The sequence below is a fragment of the Jaculus jaculus genome, chromosome 11, assembly GCF_020740685.1.
Source record: "Jaculus jaculus isolate mJacJac1 chromosome 11, mJacJac1.mat.Y.cur, whole genome shotgun sequence".
In the NCBI taxonomy this organism is placed as follows: domain Eukaryota; kingdom Metazoa; phylum Chordata; class Mammalia; order Rodentia; family Dipodidae; genus Jaculus; species Jaculus jaculus.
In genome coordinates, this window is record NC_059112.1 from 22,514,263 (window position 1) to 22,531,049 (window position 16,787).

A 16,787-nucleotide genomic window follows, 5' to 3' on the forward strand; every position below is an offset into this window, starting at 1 on the left:
ATGTTTAGCCAAGAGAAACTTACACACTTTGTGGCCCTGTCACCCCTAAACTGTTTCATTAACTTTTAACTCCTTTAGAATGTGTATTATTTTCTCTCAGCAAGAAAGAACAAACAAAAGAAGGTAGGAGGGGGGGAGGCTGGGAAGGAGGTAGAGAGGAAGAAGAGATGACCCACAGACCAAGCGTTGTGTTGCAAGCCTGTACCCAAGACACTCAGGAGCCAGAGGCAGGAAGACCAAACTCAAGGCAAGGCTTGTCTACATTACAAATTCTAGCACAGTCCCATAGCAAGACCCTGCCTCAGAAGAAAAATGAAAACAAGTTTTTTTTGTTGTTGTTGTTGTTTTTAATTTTTTTTTTATTTATTTATTTGAGAGCGACAGACACAGGGAGAAAGACAGATAGAGGGAGAGAGAGAGAATGGGCGCGCCAGGGCTTCCAGCCTCTGCAAACGAACTCCAGACGCGTGCGCCCCCTTGTGCATCTGGCTAACGTGGGACCTGGGGAACCGAGCCTCGAACCGGGGTCCTTAGGCTTCACAGGCAAGCGCTTAACCGCTAAGCCATCTCTCCAGCCTGAAAACAAGTTTTATAGCAGTGGTTTTTCAGTAATTTTCTCCTCTTCCCAAGTTAATGTGTAATCATTTCTTTGAAAAAAAAAATCTCCATTGTCTAAGCTGGCAAATTTAAATAAGTGGCACCTTAACAGTGATTGATTACTGGGTCATATATTCCAGCGAGATATTTCAAAATACTAGATAACACAATCATGTTATAACATTGCAGTGAAAACCATGAGCTTAAAAGACTGATTTCCACTTAACTTGATATCATAATAAGAATTTCTTTCCTTAAAGCTTGTGGGACAGATCACTAGAAAGACCAGCAGATGAAAGAAAGTGCTTTAAAGTATTCCAGGAGATGAAGATGAAGAAGGGAAAAAAAAGCCATCCCTAATCCATGTCAACGGTACATATGGACACGCCACCTGATTGGGTTTAATTAGTAGTCAGCTCGGCAGCAGCTGAGAATCCCAGCGTCTGGGACCACATCAGGGCTGTTGATCACAGACCTGCTGCACTTGGGGTGCGAGCGTTCAGAAACCACGTGGGCGTTGTAGAACAGTGGCCAGCACCCCTTTCTAACCTGATCTGTTCCTGAGCCTTCTCTCCTCAAACACTCCTTTCCTGCACGTTTGCGTGGAAGTGTCACAGCGCTTTCCTGCTGCTGCGATTGAGTTCTCAGTCAGCTGCTGGTGTATTTTGAAGGCCTCGTGGCCTCATCTGGAGCCAGGGTCCTCTGCCGAGACAAGCAGTCGCTTGTTCAGGGACCAGCTCCTCTGCCCCCTCAGCTGATCCCTTCTCAAGTCCCCCGGGGGAGACACTTTTGTAGCAAATTCCATTTGGCTTCTCAGAGCCCGGAATAGGGGAGGCCGGGGACACTGGGCACTGCCCCCCAATCTCCCACACGCAAGACAATTTGCATGCTGCTCCTGGAGGGAGGCGGAGGGTAGCCCCTCACAGGCTTTCCCTGTCACCACCATTGTCTCTGGAGAGTTCGCCTTTTCCCAGCTGACCCGCGTGTGAGTGGGGAGATGTGAAAAGTTAGAGACAAAACTGGTTTCTACCCAGGGAAGGGAGCTTTCTTGTACAAAAAGGAAGGAAATACCTCTGTGGGATTTGATTCCCCCCACCACTGCCACCCTCTTCATCCAGAAAAAAAAAAAAAAAATACAAAGAGACTCTCTGTCTTAAATTCGAATGTGGGCTTTAAATCTTTTAGGTTTGGATTAACGCTGCAAAAGAAAAAAAAAATCTGACAGGCTTTCAGATATGACGCAGAAAAACTTTTTTCCCCTCAATTCATGTGGTTCACTTGTAAAGCCAAAAGCTGATGGCTGAATAGTGGGTTCCAGTTGCCCTCCAGTCATCGTTAGCATCACAATGGTCAGAATTAGCAGCCTGCAGTCTCCAAGTTTGCCTTTTCCACCAGGGCACATTTAATGCGAGGTTAATACGAGGTGGCCAAGGCAAGAATAAATCTTGCTTCTCCGGCCCCCCACGTTAAACTATATTAAAAGTCAAGGCTGCGTGGTATTTTCAGTTAGGCAACTTAGAATCTTACCTTCACCCCCCCCCCCCGAAGGGAAATCAAATGTGTTGTTTTATTTATTTTTCTTTAACAACTGTTGCCTTATTAGAAAGCTTCCTTCATTCTAAACAAAACCCACTAACTTGATAGACATTTCCTGGTACATAGTTATTGTTGGTTTTCACTATTGAGGATGTCAGCAAACACATCTGAGATCATGTTTTGCTTATTAAATAAAGTGACTTTTATGGGAATACTTTTCCCATGTTCTGTAGCTAGACTATAGGCACTGCTCCTTGGAACCCATGTAGCAAATTTTAGTTCCTGACATTTTTCTAGGGTAGCATGTTTTTATAGTAAATGTGTTCAGATCTGTAGCAAGAAAGGTAGGTAGGTAGGTAGGTAGGTAGGTAGGAAGGAAGGAAGGAAGGAAGGAAGGAAGGAAGGAAGGAAGGAAGGAAGGAAGGAAGGGCTAGCATCCTTGAATGCCAGACCATATCAATAGTTCATGAAATAGTTAAGAAAAAATGTGAGTAGTTCATTGTGCCCATTGATCAAAATGAATAGGAAATATGAGACATAATCTAAAATTTACTACCTTTTTGTCTGACAACAACTGAGGAGGACTGTGTGCAGAAGAATTAAAGTCTGCATCATTCTTGATTTCTGAATTGACTTCTAAGTAGAGGCTAACCTTTCTGCTGGTTTCTCAGTGTACAGGTGTTCAGAGATAGCTTTGGAATGGAATCATAATCTGTGTATTCACTACTTGGGAATTGTTAAACATGTTGATAAACAGAGTCAAGAAAATGAAACCAAAATAGTCCCTTGGTTTTTGCTGTACAACACTATTCCTTTTAAATTCTATGTCACCTAGTTGTATTATAAAGATATTTTCATTATAATTACACACAACTAACAGAATTTATCAGTCACTGAATTTTTTATGCAATCTGAAAGCCTGTTATAGCAATGTGGGATCTAATACAAAGGAATTATTAAAGTTGTTTTTAATACAGTTTTATTTTGTTTTCACCTGTTAGCTATTTGGTATGGCTTCAGCAATAACAGATGTATACTGATACACTTTATATAAATCATTAAACCAAAATTAAGATTATTCCCACTCAGTTGCTGAAAATAATCAAATTGTTACTTTCATAGAAATCTTAATTAATCTAGTTAATCTGGATGATAGCATAGCCTATGATGTTACCACTGTAAAGTTTACATTTTCATTTACCAGGGTTAGTAAATTTGGCTTCTTACAGGATTTTATTTTCTCAGCCTTCTTATCATACATAAACCCAGAGTATGTTTTGTATTCTTAAAAAGATACACACTTACAACAGAAGGTGAAAGTTCACTACCCCATACACTGAACACAACATAAATGTTCATACAGAGAAAGAGTTGGTACGTGATAGATACTCTGTTAGCTACTTTAGGGGGAAAAGTGGTGTCGTGAAAGTATGTTTTAATAAATGCTTTAAATTCAAAATATTACACATGATACTTAAATGACTTCAGTTATATTCAGAACAAGCCGTGAATGAAGTTTTGTTTCTGGTGGTTTGCGCAGGCAGCCATGCTTTTCAGCTCCGGCGTCTTTTGGATGGGCTTGTTCTCCATCCCGGTGGCGTCCTTGCTCCTGGATGTGGTGTTCAAAGTGTAAGTATGGAGCTCTCGCTGACACACACGAAGATACAGTCAGACATCAGCTCAGTCTGCAAATCAGGAGCTAGAAATGGCTGTTTTGTTTCGTTCTTTCAAACTTTAAGTGATGCAGGAACTAGAAAATGAAATTGGTTTCATGGACAAAATGAGAAGTAAAACTGGTACTTTCAGTTAACATTATTTAAAGCATTATTTAAAATAAAATTAGTTTAAAGCAATATGGGATAAAAGACATAGTGAAGATTGGCATTCATTGGATTGAGGAAAGTTATGTAAAAGAATTTTTTTTAATCCTCTCCAAGACCCCTCTACAAGGTAGAAAAAAAAGTTCTATTTGTAAACCCTTTGTTAAGACCTATGAAAAGAAATTTTTGGTTTTCCTGATATTAAATATATAAAAAACAGAAGAATCAAAGACCTTACAAATTCTTCTCAAGGGTTATAAGTTTTAAAATATTATCTCATCCTACAGTATATAGTTATCATTAAAATTAATTGCATATTCATTTAATAACTCGAGTTTGAATATTATAAATCTCAATGACTTGTTTTAAAAACCAGTGTTCCTATGTCGGTGCACACGGGCACTCTAACTTTTCTCTTGGCCTGTGGCTCCTGTTGGAATTACCAGCAACGTGACAGTGAATTTCAGTGTCCTGCAAAGTCTTCACAGGGCTTTTCCATGCAAATCCTTTTCTCCCCCAGTGTCAAGAGGACTGCTTTCAAAACACTAGTAGATGAAGTTCAAGAGCTTGAGGCGAAATCTCAAGACCCAGGAGCAGTTGTACTTGGACAAAGGTAAAAGACACATTTGGTTCCCCCCACCCCGTACCCCAAAGTAGGCTCTCAAGCTAGTCCAGGCGGACCTGGAATTCACTATGTGGTCTCAGAGTGGCCTCGAACTCATGGCGATCCTCCTGCCTCTGCCTCCTGAGCTGCGAAACTTTATTTGTCATCCAGTGTGGAGCTGGCAGTGTTGTCTTGGCTGACTGTGGAATCAGATAAGTGTGGATTCAAACCAAATCTGTCCTTACCAAGGCATGTGCCACCTTAACCATGTGGCTTAATGCTACTGGGCCTCAATTTTCTTGTCAATTAAATGGGGGTGATGGGTCTTCCTAAAAATGGTTGTGAAAATTGAATGAAATAAGCTGAGCATGGTGGTGTGCACCAAGGATCCCAGCACTTATAAGGCTGAAACAGTAGGGTGACAAGTTTGAAGCCAGCCTGAGGTACATAGCAAGTCCAAGGCGACCTTCAGGGCTGGAGAGATGGCTTAGCAGTTAAAGCACTTGCCTGCAAAGGAAGGACCCAGGTTCTATTCCCCAGAATCCACATAAGCCAGATGCACAAAATGGCACATGCATCTGGAGCTTGTTTGCAGTGGCTAGAGGCCCTGGCGCACCCATTCTCCACACCTCCCCCACATCTTTCTTGCAAAGAAATACAAAAATTATTAAAAACTTAATATTTAAATTAAATTTTTAAAAAGCTACCTCTGGCTACATAGTGAGATCTTGTCTGAAAAAATAAGATAATAAAAATAAGAACTGAATCAAATGTAGCATAGTGCTTAACAAGCATTAAATAAATGATAGTTCCGGGTATTATTGTTATTAAAATGAAAATGAAGGAGAAAGGTGTTTAGCTTGAAAGTGATATCAATTATTTATAAAAGTACATAATTAAGATCATGTTTTGACTTTGGGAAAACGTCTCCACATTGGCATTTTTGGTTCAGAACCCGCGTAGATACATGTCATGTCTACAGTAAAGCTACACTTCCCAGAGTTCTCCTCACTGTCATCGTCCTCCAAAATGAATACACAAAGCATGATTTAAAAGAAAATTAGGGGCTGGAGAGATGGCTTAGCTGTTAAGGTGCATGTCTGCAAAGCCTAAGGACCCAGGTTCGATTCTCTTAAGTACCACATAAGCCAGATGCACATGGTAATACACACATCTGGAGTTCGTTTGCAATGGCTAGAGGCCCTGGCACACCCATATTCGCATTCTCTCTCCCTCCCCATCTCAAATAAATAAATAAAATTAAAATCTTTTTTAAAAAATTAGTTGAAAAAAATCTAGACTAAAAACATAGTTACAGGCTGGAGAGATGGCTTAGCAGTTAAAGGCACTTTTTTGGCAAGACCTGACAGCTTGTGTTCAATTCCCCAGTATCCACATGCAGCCAGACACACCAAGTGGCACAAATATCTGGAGTTCAGTGGCCTCTTTCTCTCTATTTCTCTCTCTCTTTCCCTGAAATAAATAAATAAATAACATATTTTCTTTAAAAAGAAAGAAAAAGAAAAGCATAATTAACAAAGACAGACCCAGGAACTTACTGTACTTTTTTCATCCTTCTATCCGGAGCTAAGGTTTTGTCTGAAGGCTGAACCATAGGAAAGGTTTTACAAGGCCACATATCACTACCATGTGCCACAAAGCTGCTCAGACCAGAGGTGAGAGCAGCACTCAGAGGCAAGTCAGTGGGCGCGATGTGTCCATTCAGCCACACAGCAGCAGTAGCTGCCCTCCCAGAGCCTGTGACCTTTCCAGAAGGATGGACGCTCTGTCCTCACTAGACACAGAGCAGCTTTTCCTGGCTATCGCTGGAGTGTGTGGAAGCCACGTACCTTATGGACAGGCAAAGCATAATTATAAGACTTGGATTTGGTGTTTCAGCTGTGGACATTAGCCAGCACCTCAGTGGCCGTCCCTTAACAGAATTTGAGGTCAGGAGGCCTGTGTCATCAGATCTGGTCCCTCCCCAGGGGTTGCCCCTCAGCCTCAACAAAGAATAGGGAATGTGGGATGTTAGACAATGTGTTGTGGTGGGCCATAATGAGGCCTACTCCCAACCTTTGTTCATAGTGTCTGTCTTAATAGAAAGCGATCTCATCATCACCTCAGAACTAGCAAATGAAATTCTGTTTCCCAGTTTTACGGTGGAATTTATGCCAGTATGACAGTGCATACCTCCGTGGGCAAGACCAGGCCGGGCTCTCCTCCAGGGCAGAGATAAGGCCTGCTTGCTGTAGTCCTCCTTCTTCCCACCGCTGTCACGTAGTCTTGTTATACACCACAGCTCTCATAAATGAATTCTCACTTACTTTCCAGAGATCCATTTCAGTGAGTCAGGCAAAGTAGTTTGCCAACCCAATATATAGACAAATGCAAGTGTACCACTCTTCAAAAATGACTGAAATCACCTTAAACCACACACTCCAACACTGCCCATGACTGTGCATGAATTTTTACCAACATTAACATACTTTAATGTTTCTAAAAGAAATGCTGTATTTAAGCATGATGTCTTTCTACTCACCCCCACCAAATACCAAAGAGACAACATGTCCATGGGCTTGGAAAGAAAGCAGCAGTTCTGAAACGGTAATTTCTATGTAATTGCATTAAACAAGCTCAGGATTTGCCTAGCTTGATATGTAAATGAATGAGAGGCCGTACAAGACTGAGTAAAACTTACTGGCCAAGAGTTGTGGATAGATGTGGTTTTAGTGAGACTAGATCTTGGTTCTTTGCATTCCGTATGTTTGTCACATGACATTATATTTTTTCTGTCACACGGCATTATGCTGTTCCACAAAACCTAAGCTTTCAGCACACTTACTATTCATGTGAACATGCTTTCAGTGTCTTCATCGTGTGTGTCATCAAAGCACTCCCCAGAAGCACCAACAGCACCGACGTGAGGGAGTCTTGAAACGATGAGTCATTTGCTAAAGGTGGAGTAGGGCCAGAGGAAGACAAGACCCCACCACTTACGATTTATGACACACCCTCCTGTCAGTGTCCTTTATATTCTGGCAGAGGGACGCTGCTCGACAGGGACCAAAGCGGGAAGGCCAGAGTTACTAAGGAAAAAAACGTAGCTGTTTTCTTAGCAAAGAGGTGGAGTGAGGCATTTGAAATTAAGATCTTATGTACAGTAGTAGACATCTGGAACTGAGCTAAAGTTGAAAGTTAACCAAAGCATCGAAAATGATCTTTGCAAGGTACCTTTGTGATGATCCTTTAAAAAGTACCTCTTCCCATAAATTCCCTGGGATCTGAGGGAGAAGGGTGGAAGGCACCAGCATTTATTGAGTGCTTCCTAAGTGTTAAGCACAGTGCTGACAACTGGCTGGACCCTCACAGTCTGCCTGAGGGCCCTGTACTGTCTATTATGCATGAGATGACAGAGAAAGGTTTGCCTACAAAGACCCAGCTAATAAGTGACCAATTCAGAACCAACCCATAGCAAGACTCCATATTCCTGATGGATGTACTACTCTCCCACCCCTCCCACCCCCCACCAAAAAGACTTTCTTACTTGGGGGAAGCGGGGGTGGGGGCTACCATCTTCTGTATAGTTACTGCCTGCGTCACATTGTACCGTTGTCAGGGTCAAGTATGATGCGCGGAGGAAGGCCGGCTGAAGCCTGGAAAAGTGGATTTGGAGCTGCCGAAGCTGGCAGAATGATACATTGCCTCCTCTAACCTTCTGTGGTGATTTCAATCTCAAACACCAGAGACAGCTAGGCACCCTGGCCACAGCTCTGCTCACAAGCCCTGACTGCCTGCTGCTCGAGCTAGGGCTTCCTGAAAGCAGGAATGTCCCTCGGGGTCTGTAATGTTAGATCGCTTAAAGAGAAGGCTGAGAAAAGTGACTTGATTTAAAAAAAAAAAAAAGCCTTTCTCCTTCATAACTGTTTATGCTACTGGCAGAAATAACGTTCACAGCACTGGAGTCCTAGATGAACCATTTTCTCCTTTGAATGTCACTAATTCCCAGTGACAATAAAATATGTCTGTAAGTCCTGGTAACCATCCCTGGGCTTTCAAAAATATGTGAGGAAGATTACCACAAATATCAACATTTCTAAATACTTTCCTTTCCCTTTTTGCCTGAGTGTGTGATTCATTTACACAGTGAAGATCCCGTTGTATATGATAAACATTATTCTGTGTCAGGGTTTCAAAAAACTGACAAAATTTGGGACTAACATAACTCATGATAACTCCAACACTTTGATAGTGAGAGAAAAGCAAAATGGAAAAATTTTTTAGCTGGCCTGGTTCTAGCAATTAAAATGCCGGTGTGTGAGCTGTAATGCATGTGGATTTCTTTATCCCTCCCTTGTTTATTGCATTCTTCGATATTGGGGGGGGGGTTAAAAAAAAATCGCTCTCAGACACCTGGAACGATTGATTGGTAAGGTGCGTAGGCTTGGAGTATGTCCAAGACTTGCTTTCTGAGTTCTGACTATGTGGAGTAACCCACTGCCCATCGCAGTGGGCAGATGCCTGATTTCTCAGTGCTGCTTAGAGGTTGCAGAACTAATTATGTAAATTTGTATCTATGGAGATCATTTTAAGCATTCACAAAAAAGTCAATATTCTCCCTTGTTACTTTAGCAAAAACTGCTTTTTTTAATTTTAAAATCAAATAGGTATATTTTAAATCATAATAGACTGGTAATAGAATTCTCTGATTAAAAGTATAAAATTGGTCCTTTATATATTTCTGCATACCTAACAGCTATCATTGTACACCAAAATATTTGCAAAGTGTGAAAAAGACATAGTAATAGTTAAATTATTTTTTTAACTCAAAAAATACCATGCTACAAATATAAATAGCAAACCAACTCAGGTTTCCGAACCTTATAACAGTGCTACATGATTTGGTTGTTTTTTTTTTTATTATTAATTTTGCTGAAAAGGTTCTGTGTTTCCATTTGAGTTAAATGTAATGGGGAATAAATCAATCTTCTTGTTGCAAGACTATTATTAAAAACAAAATTCCTCCTTAGCTACAAGAGAAATGGCCTCAAAAGTGCCAGTTATTTAAATTCTTGAGTCCTCATTATCTATCTGAAAAAAAAAAATAGCGGAAAAGGAATCAGGCGTCCAGTTCTGGGGGAACTTTTGTGCAGGGGTGTCTGGCTCTCCTTGAGGCTCCGGCTTGTGGGCGGTGGACTGCGGGCGGGCTAGCGGGCTTGCTGAGTTGATAATGCATTTCACACTTTCACACCTGCCCAGCCTCACAGAGAGGGCACAACTGCTCAAGAACGTCTTTAAGAAGAACCACGTGAACCTGTACCGCTCTGAATCCTTGCAACAAAACCTGCTCCGTAAGTATTTGCATTCCTACTTTAAATGAATCCTCTGCCATTGCCAGATCCTGGCATTTATCGGAGCAGTATGTTGACTTCAAGGTTATTTAACTGTTTTCAGCTAACACCAAAAACAAATTTTGTGCATCTGAAACATGTGAAAACCTAAAGACACCATGGGCCACTGCCATCTCATTTTTAATAAAAACATTTTTAAATCTGCTGTTTCACTTAAAGAAAAACAGTATGTCCACATTCCTGACTCCTTAAATCTTAAAAAGAAGCGGTAAGATAAATCTTAACTCTTAAAAGCTGCTTTTTTGTTATCTTTTCTACTTCAATAACTTTGCAAGAGCCTCTCCAGCTTTCCTGCAACACAGGGAAACATATATTTTCCCCTTCAAAAATATTTATGAATATTTCGAGTTGTAAGAAGTTATTAGGTATCTTGCCCTCTTAACATTTCAAGGATGGAAAAGGGAACATAATATATACAGCCCTGTAGCAAATTTGTTTGTGTACGTAATATATCTTTTGTTTCATGTTTCCACATGTAATTTATTTCCACTTATATATGTCCATGTTTAGTGCTTTTGCTCTTTCTACTTCAAGAGGTTTTTTTTCTAATGATATAATCTCCTTAGGGGCCATCTCTTATCCCCACGCTCCCTCCAACAACTTGGGGGTTTATTCATGAGCTTATCTGTAGATGTGGACAGCCCAGGAGTCTGCCACCTAAAAGAAGCAGGCTGTTTTACCACCACTGGCAAAAAAAAAAAAAAAAAAAAAAAAAAGTGTGCCTGTCTCCTCCTGGGCTTTATTAATCATAAGGAATTGTTTATAGTTACAGAAAGCAATTTGTACTCTTGGCACAATGACTCAATTAACCTAATAGATCCATCTGCTCCCTTATGTGTCCTTTCTCCAACCCTCTCATTTACCTGATTCTTCTGGAAATAGGTACAACACTTGACCAGACCCTCTGATTCCGTCCAGTCATGAAGCAGCAATAATTGGGAGGGGTGGACTTGAGTTGTGGACCAGAACGTTGAGGGGGAATCCAAGACTCTTGCGCCCCCCTAAGAGGGAGCAGGCTTTATGGCATCAGTCGGTCCTCACTGGCAGCCTCTGATCACCCCTCTGTCCCCTTTGCTGTCCAATGTGTCTTTTCCGGGCATTAACAATGGGCGCCCCATGCTTCTGAAGGCCGAAAGTATCTGTCCATCCTCCAAGGTAGACAGTGAGCCCTAAGAAATAATGGCAACTTCCAGCAAGCTCGCCGTGATGGTTTCTGCCTTCTCCCTTAACTTACAGATGGGTATGCCTTCTCTCAAGACGAAAATGGCATTGTCTCACAGTCTGAGGTGATTCGAGCCTACGACACCACGAAACAGAGGCCTGATGAGTGGTGAGGGGAGCGTGAGAAGCAGGCCCCCCGTGTCTCGGAAGAGAGCTGCCACACTCAGGCCGTCGCTCCAGCCTACCGACCAACCCCAGCCGGCCCGTGGAGAGGAAAGGTGGATCTGAGCTCCCGCGACGGACGGACCTTCAGATTCACGTACATCATAGACATAAGCACTGTGCAACTACTGACCCGCCCTCTCTTGCAGATGTTTTCAAGTACTTGCTAAGGCTTTGTAAACAGAAACTGGACATGACCTTGAATCTTGCCAGAGTGCTTTCTCACACCGGACACGGGTCATTGTTCCATTAGCCTTCACTCTGGGTCTGTAACTGACTATCAGTTCATTGGCTTGGTCACCAGACAGCCAACCATCCAAAACATAAAATGAAATTAAAAAAATAAAAATCTCTAAACTGGTGGTAAGGGAAAGGGGGCTCTTGATACCCAGACTTTGATTCCGGGATGTGCTGAAACAAACCAGCGTTCTTAAGGAACTGACTCACTTTACTGAGCTCTTCTAAACAAGGCATTAATAAGTGTTTGTGTCAAAAATTGTCCTGCTACATGTTTGCCAAAGAAGTTCAGTAAGTGTATTTCTCATCAGTAGTCATTTTCTCAGAAATTTAAGGGAAGGTTGACTTCTAGTGCTGCTGTTAAGAGCTGCATGCTTGACTTTTCAAACAGGAGAGTGGTTTGCAAAAAAGAAAAAAAAAATGAGTATTTCAAGGCATTTGCTACTAACATCTGTGGTCTTGCACCTTCAGCCTTACGAGCGCTTCTTGCTTGTCAGTCATGTCTTATTCGTTCAAGTGAGAGGGACACGTGTTCATGTGACCATTGTTACAATACTGATTTTTAAAAACTGTGCTGTCTCGATCACTTCTCTTAAACGTTCGTCATCCTTTAAGATCTTTCTAAACGTCTGGCTTCTGCTGTGGACTGAGTGATGTCATTGTGTTCAAGTTTTCCCTCTCAAGAAAATCCTGTTTATATAGATATACATATATATATTTATGTGAGATTTCCAGAGCTTCTGTTTCAGTGTTTGGAATAACATGTCTGATAAACGCATGGGCTTCTGCAGCGCACACAGGCTCAGCATCTTCGGTGGGACCTCCTGGGTTCTCACCGTGTGCTTCCACGAGAGGTGAGGTATGTAGCACTCTTGGTGTTGTGGAGATTGTCTGCATGCTTAAGCCTGCAGCTGACTTCCCACTTTTCCCAAAATGAGTCATGATGCTGCTTATTAGGACAAAGACAAATGAGTAGCACATTTCCCCCATTTAAAAAAAAAATGCGTATTTTACTCAAGCCTATAGCTTTACAGAAGAACACTGCTCCTTATGAGCATGCTCACTAATACATTCTCACGGGTAGGTTCAGTTTAATTACTTTCAGCATCGCCACGCCCATTTTGCTACCAACAATAAATGGTGAAGGGGCTCTTTAAAAACACAACCAGTTTTCTACACTCTTTTTTAAAATAATGTTTTCATTTGAAAAGAGGAGTTCTAGTTTTCAGATACACTTTGGAGATTGAAGCAAACTTTTTTGCCTTTTATTCAAAAGCCTGTTTGCCTTTAAGTGGACTTACCAGCAAAACTAGGTCAAACTTTTTAAAAAGAATGGTCACCTAAAATTGAGAAGGATAATGTTCCAAGTTGCCCCATTTAATCATTTTACATCCTTCCCCCCCCCATTCTCTCAATCTAGATTTAAAATCAAAACCTATAGATAATCTTTTCCTTTTCTGAGTTTGCAGCTAGTTCAGGACGTTTTCACATTTTCTCCAAATAAGAGTGTGTGACACTTACACATAGTTCTAAACTCAAGGGAACAAGGAGCTGACATACTTCATGTCTCAGACCCATCCCTTTTGGGAGCAGATTAAGAGAATCATGAATCAAAACATCCTGCAAAACCACAGATGTAGAGTCTCAGATGATCTTCGAAACTGTGAAGTCACAGCCTTGAACTGTCTACCGCTGAGTCGTGAGAGGTTTCCCTCGACCTCCCCGTGGTGGTAGTGGAGGTCAAACCACAAAACAGTAAGAACGAAGGGCCTCCCTCCCATAGCACTGACAGAGGAGTTCTCTCCTTTGTGCTCACTTCATAAGGACCAGCTCCCTCTGAAATTTTAATAGCAAAACATCATGAATATCATGGAACTGAATCTTCTGATTCTAATCTTCTAAACACAAAAGTTAATGATTTTGTATTTGTCTGGAATCATGAGTTATTTCAGTGACACACTCCAACATGACAGTATTCCTGATTCATCAGTATTCACTATGACCTGAAATCTGACCACTCATGCCTTTTGATCCCTAGATCCTGTTTGTAAATTGTGGACATTAAGTAGGTCTCTCTGCTTCTCGGGTGGGGGGAGGGGCAGGGAGTAACCACTTGGACAAAACTTGAAATACAGCATTGCAGTTTCAGTGAGTGTATAGAAATTAAACACTCTTGAGCTGTTAACCTTCCTAAACTGGAGAAAAAAACAAAAAGATACAAGGTTTCATCAGGACTCAAATGACTACAGTGAAAGTGACTTTCAACCTGTTTTCTGAAATAAACAACAGTGTAACTCCAATTCAGAAGTCCCTTGGAGGGACTCTGGCAAATGCTAACACAGTTGCTTTGTAACGTTCACAACTCAGAAAATACTATGTATAGTAGAAAATCCTCGTTCCTTTAGCATTGAAAAGCTGGCAGTTGCTTCTTTGATGTTGGAACTGTACCCAGTAGTATGGGGCATGGGCTTGCTAAACATTTTATATAGGTGGAAAAATATAAGGGTGATTCACACTCAGAAGGGTGTAATGTCGTGGAATGTATTAGCAGGAAAGCTTGTTTCTCAGGAATGTAGGGGAGTGAGCATGCTAAGTGTGCTTCTTGTCCCGAACCTCCACTCAGCTCCCTGTGAGAGCATCAGCAGCCTTGGGAACTTTCTGGAAAGCCCTTTTCTCCACTCAGGCAGGTGTATGGATACTGCCAGATAAATAGCCATTCACATGAATTATGTGGTCACTAAAGAGAATTAAGATTCCTCTTAGTTGCCAGGGGCTGAAATTAATTCCAGAAATCAGTCAGCATTTAGTCTGAGCATTAAATGATCTATGTTAATTTTGTTATTCAGGATCTCAGCTATCACGCATAATACTTACGGGATAATTTGTTCAGTAGTGTGTGTGCTATATGACATGTCACACCTGTCACTGAAAAACATCCTTTCAGAAGATGAATGCTAATCAGAGTAATAGGTTGCATCATTTTAAAACTATTTGTAGTAGTGTCCTAAGTATTACAAAGCTACCTAATCATCCAGTTTATTTCCATGCACTTGTCCTTTGGTAGTTCTTAGTCTTAAAACATATCTCATGAAATCTTTCATTAATATAAATAATCATCTACAAGATTTATCAAGAAAATGTCCAGCCCATTCACACAATGACCGGGTCTGTGGGATTCTTTTTGTAAACTGCTTATGGCAACACCGTGGAGTTCAGTGCCTAATACCTGCTTTATACTGTTGGGCATTTCTATAATGCCACTTACAGACACCAGTCTGATTTTCTCTCCCATTAAAATAACTGAAGCCACTTGTGAAACTTTGTTATACTTTGCTGCATTTTAATTAATCAGCAGCAGTTATTAAAATAGAATGTCTGTTCAGTTTTGAAGGAAAGGAACTAAACACTAAATCTTTCCCATTTTACATCTTGATTTATTTTCTGTGTGAGAGCAGCTGTGTTTTTGATAGGTTTATGGTTTGCATGAATTAATATTTAAAGTGATCCAAGCAAATGCATGGCTATTGCTGTAAATCTCGGTGTTGATTTCTGCCTTAGAAAATATTATCATGGCCTACCTGGAGTTTAATATTCAGTGGATAAGTTTATTGGTCCTCCACACAACAGGTTTTTGGTTTGTAAGTTGGTTATTTGACAAATTTCAACAAATTTAATTGAATCTTTTGTTTAGCTTGCCTCCAAGAACTTTTCTTAATAAAGCTCATGGAACTTCTCAGCAAATAAATCTTCCTTAAGTAGGGGGAAAAAAAGGTAGATTTCATATTTGCTTACTTTGAATTTACAGCAACTTTCCATAGGTAAGTCTGCTCTCACAGAGATGTGAGCAGAATATTTTTTTGAAAATACTTTTTCTGTTTCACTGTTCTAGAAGCCATAAGCGCAGGAAGTGGTATTTGTTGTATAACCTCTTCAAGCTTCATTTCTCACAGGTTCAAGCTTATTAGTTTACAAATAAAAAGGCAGCCTTGGAAGGCAACTGTAGAGAACTTCAGTTTACATTAGAGATAGTCAGTCTGGCTCCATGAAAAAAAAAAAAAAAAAAAAAACACATTCCTGCTGAAACTGCTGTAGAAATTGTAAAGCTGCATGAGTGGAGAGTGTCGAATCTGTGATCATAGTAGTTTTCTCAGGTTTGTTTACCCCGATGTTCAATGCACTGTGTTTTATAAATAGTTATTAAAGTTGAGTAATATTCATTTCTATGCACTGTTACCTGTCATTGGCCTTTTGTGAATGTGCATGTTTTCAATTGCAAATTTTAAACATTTTGTCCTCCAGTTGTTATTAAAAATGAAATAAACTTTGCCATTACATACAAGAAGTTGCTGAAGTTTTGCTTATTAGATTTAGAAGTTATATTGCTTTATAAAACTTTCAAACCCACAGTAACACCGGTCTGAGAAGGTGTGTCCCATGCCAGAGCTTTTCAGCATATTTTGGGCGCAACTCCAGTGTTGTGCAAACGTTCCTAGGTTTTAGTCTAGCTAAATGAAACATGAAATGCAATATGGTAGCTCTTATTTGGCAAGAGGGTAGTTTTGGCAATTAACAAGGGGTTCTTTAAAGGTAAAATCACAGTATTTTGGCTCTGTTCAGGGAAGCCTCCCATGACATACTTAGTTTGCCAGCTGGTCTTTATCTCTATCCTTTCGTGTTAGATGAATTTCCAAACCCACTATTTAAAAAAAAAAAAAGTGGCCCTGCGTGGTGGCGCAAGCCTTTAATGCCAGCACTCGGGAGGCAGGGCTAGGAGGACCAAGGAGTTCGAGGTCACCTTGAGACTACATAGTGAATTCCAAGTCAGCCTGAGCTAGAGAGAATCCACCTTGAAAAAAAACAAGAAAAAAAAAAAAAGTGGCCAAGTTTAGCCAGTAGCATTTGAAGGAAGTAACCACAGCACAATAAAATGAACACGTGGGCGCAAAGCACAGGGGAACCCTACAGTGAGGACTGTTATTTTGTCAGGAACATGCCTCTTGAAGTGAAAGCCAAAGCAGTGAAGATGCACTTGGGGACCTCATTAGAATAGGAGTAGCTGGGAGGCACTCAGGTGGCAGTTTGAGGGCTGCATGACTTCATTACACTGAGACTTGTCCATTCAGTGGTGGGGAGTCCCTGTCCCCTCCCACCGTCCTCCTACAGACCACAGGGTGTGGGCTCCCCGTGCAAAACCACAGG

At 41.0% G+C, this 16,787-nt stretch overlaps 1 protein-coding gene across 3 annotated transcripts in view; it reads left to right on the forward strand.

Annotated features, from left to right (window-relative positions):
- Nucleotides 1-15,927, forward strand: part of Atp8a1 (ATPase phospholipid transporting 8A1) — a 233,233-nt gene extending 217,306 nt beyond the window's left edge. For all 3 annotated transcript variants that reach the window (XM_045161357.1, XM_045161360.1, XM_045161358.1), the window contains 4 exons: nt 3,674-3,762; nt 4,474-4,566; nt 9,817-9,908; nt 11,205-15,927. In XM_045161357.1, coding sequence (XP_045017292.1) covers nt 3,674-3,762; nt 4,474-4,566; nt 9,817-9,908; nt 11,205-11,302 — 372 coding nt within the window. In that variant the 3' untranslated portion in view covers nt 11,303-15,927. The remainder of the gene's footprint in view (nt 1-3,673; nt 3,763-4,473; nt 4,567-9,816; nt 9,909-11,204) is intronic.
- The last annotated feature ends 860 nt before the right edge of the window (nt 15,928-16,787 follow it).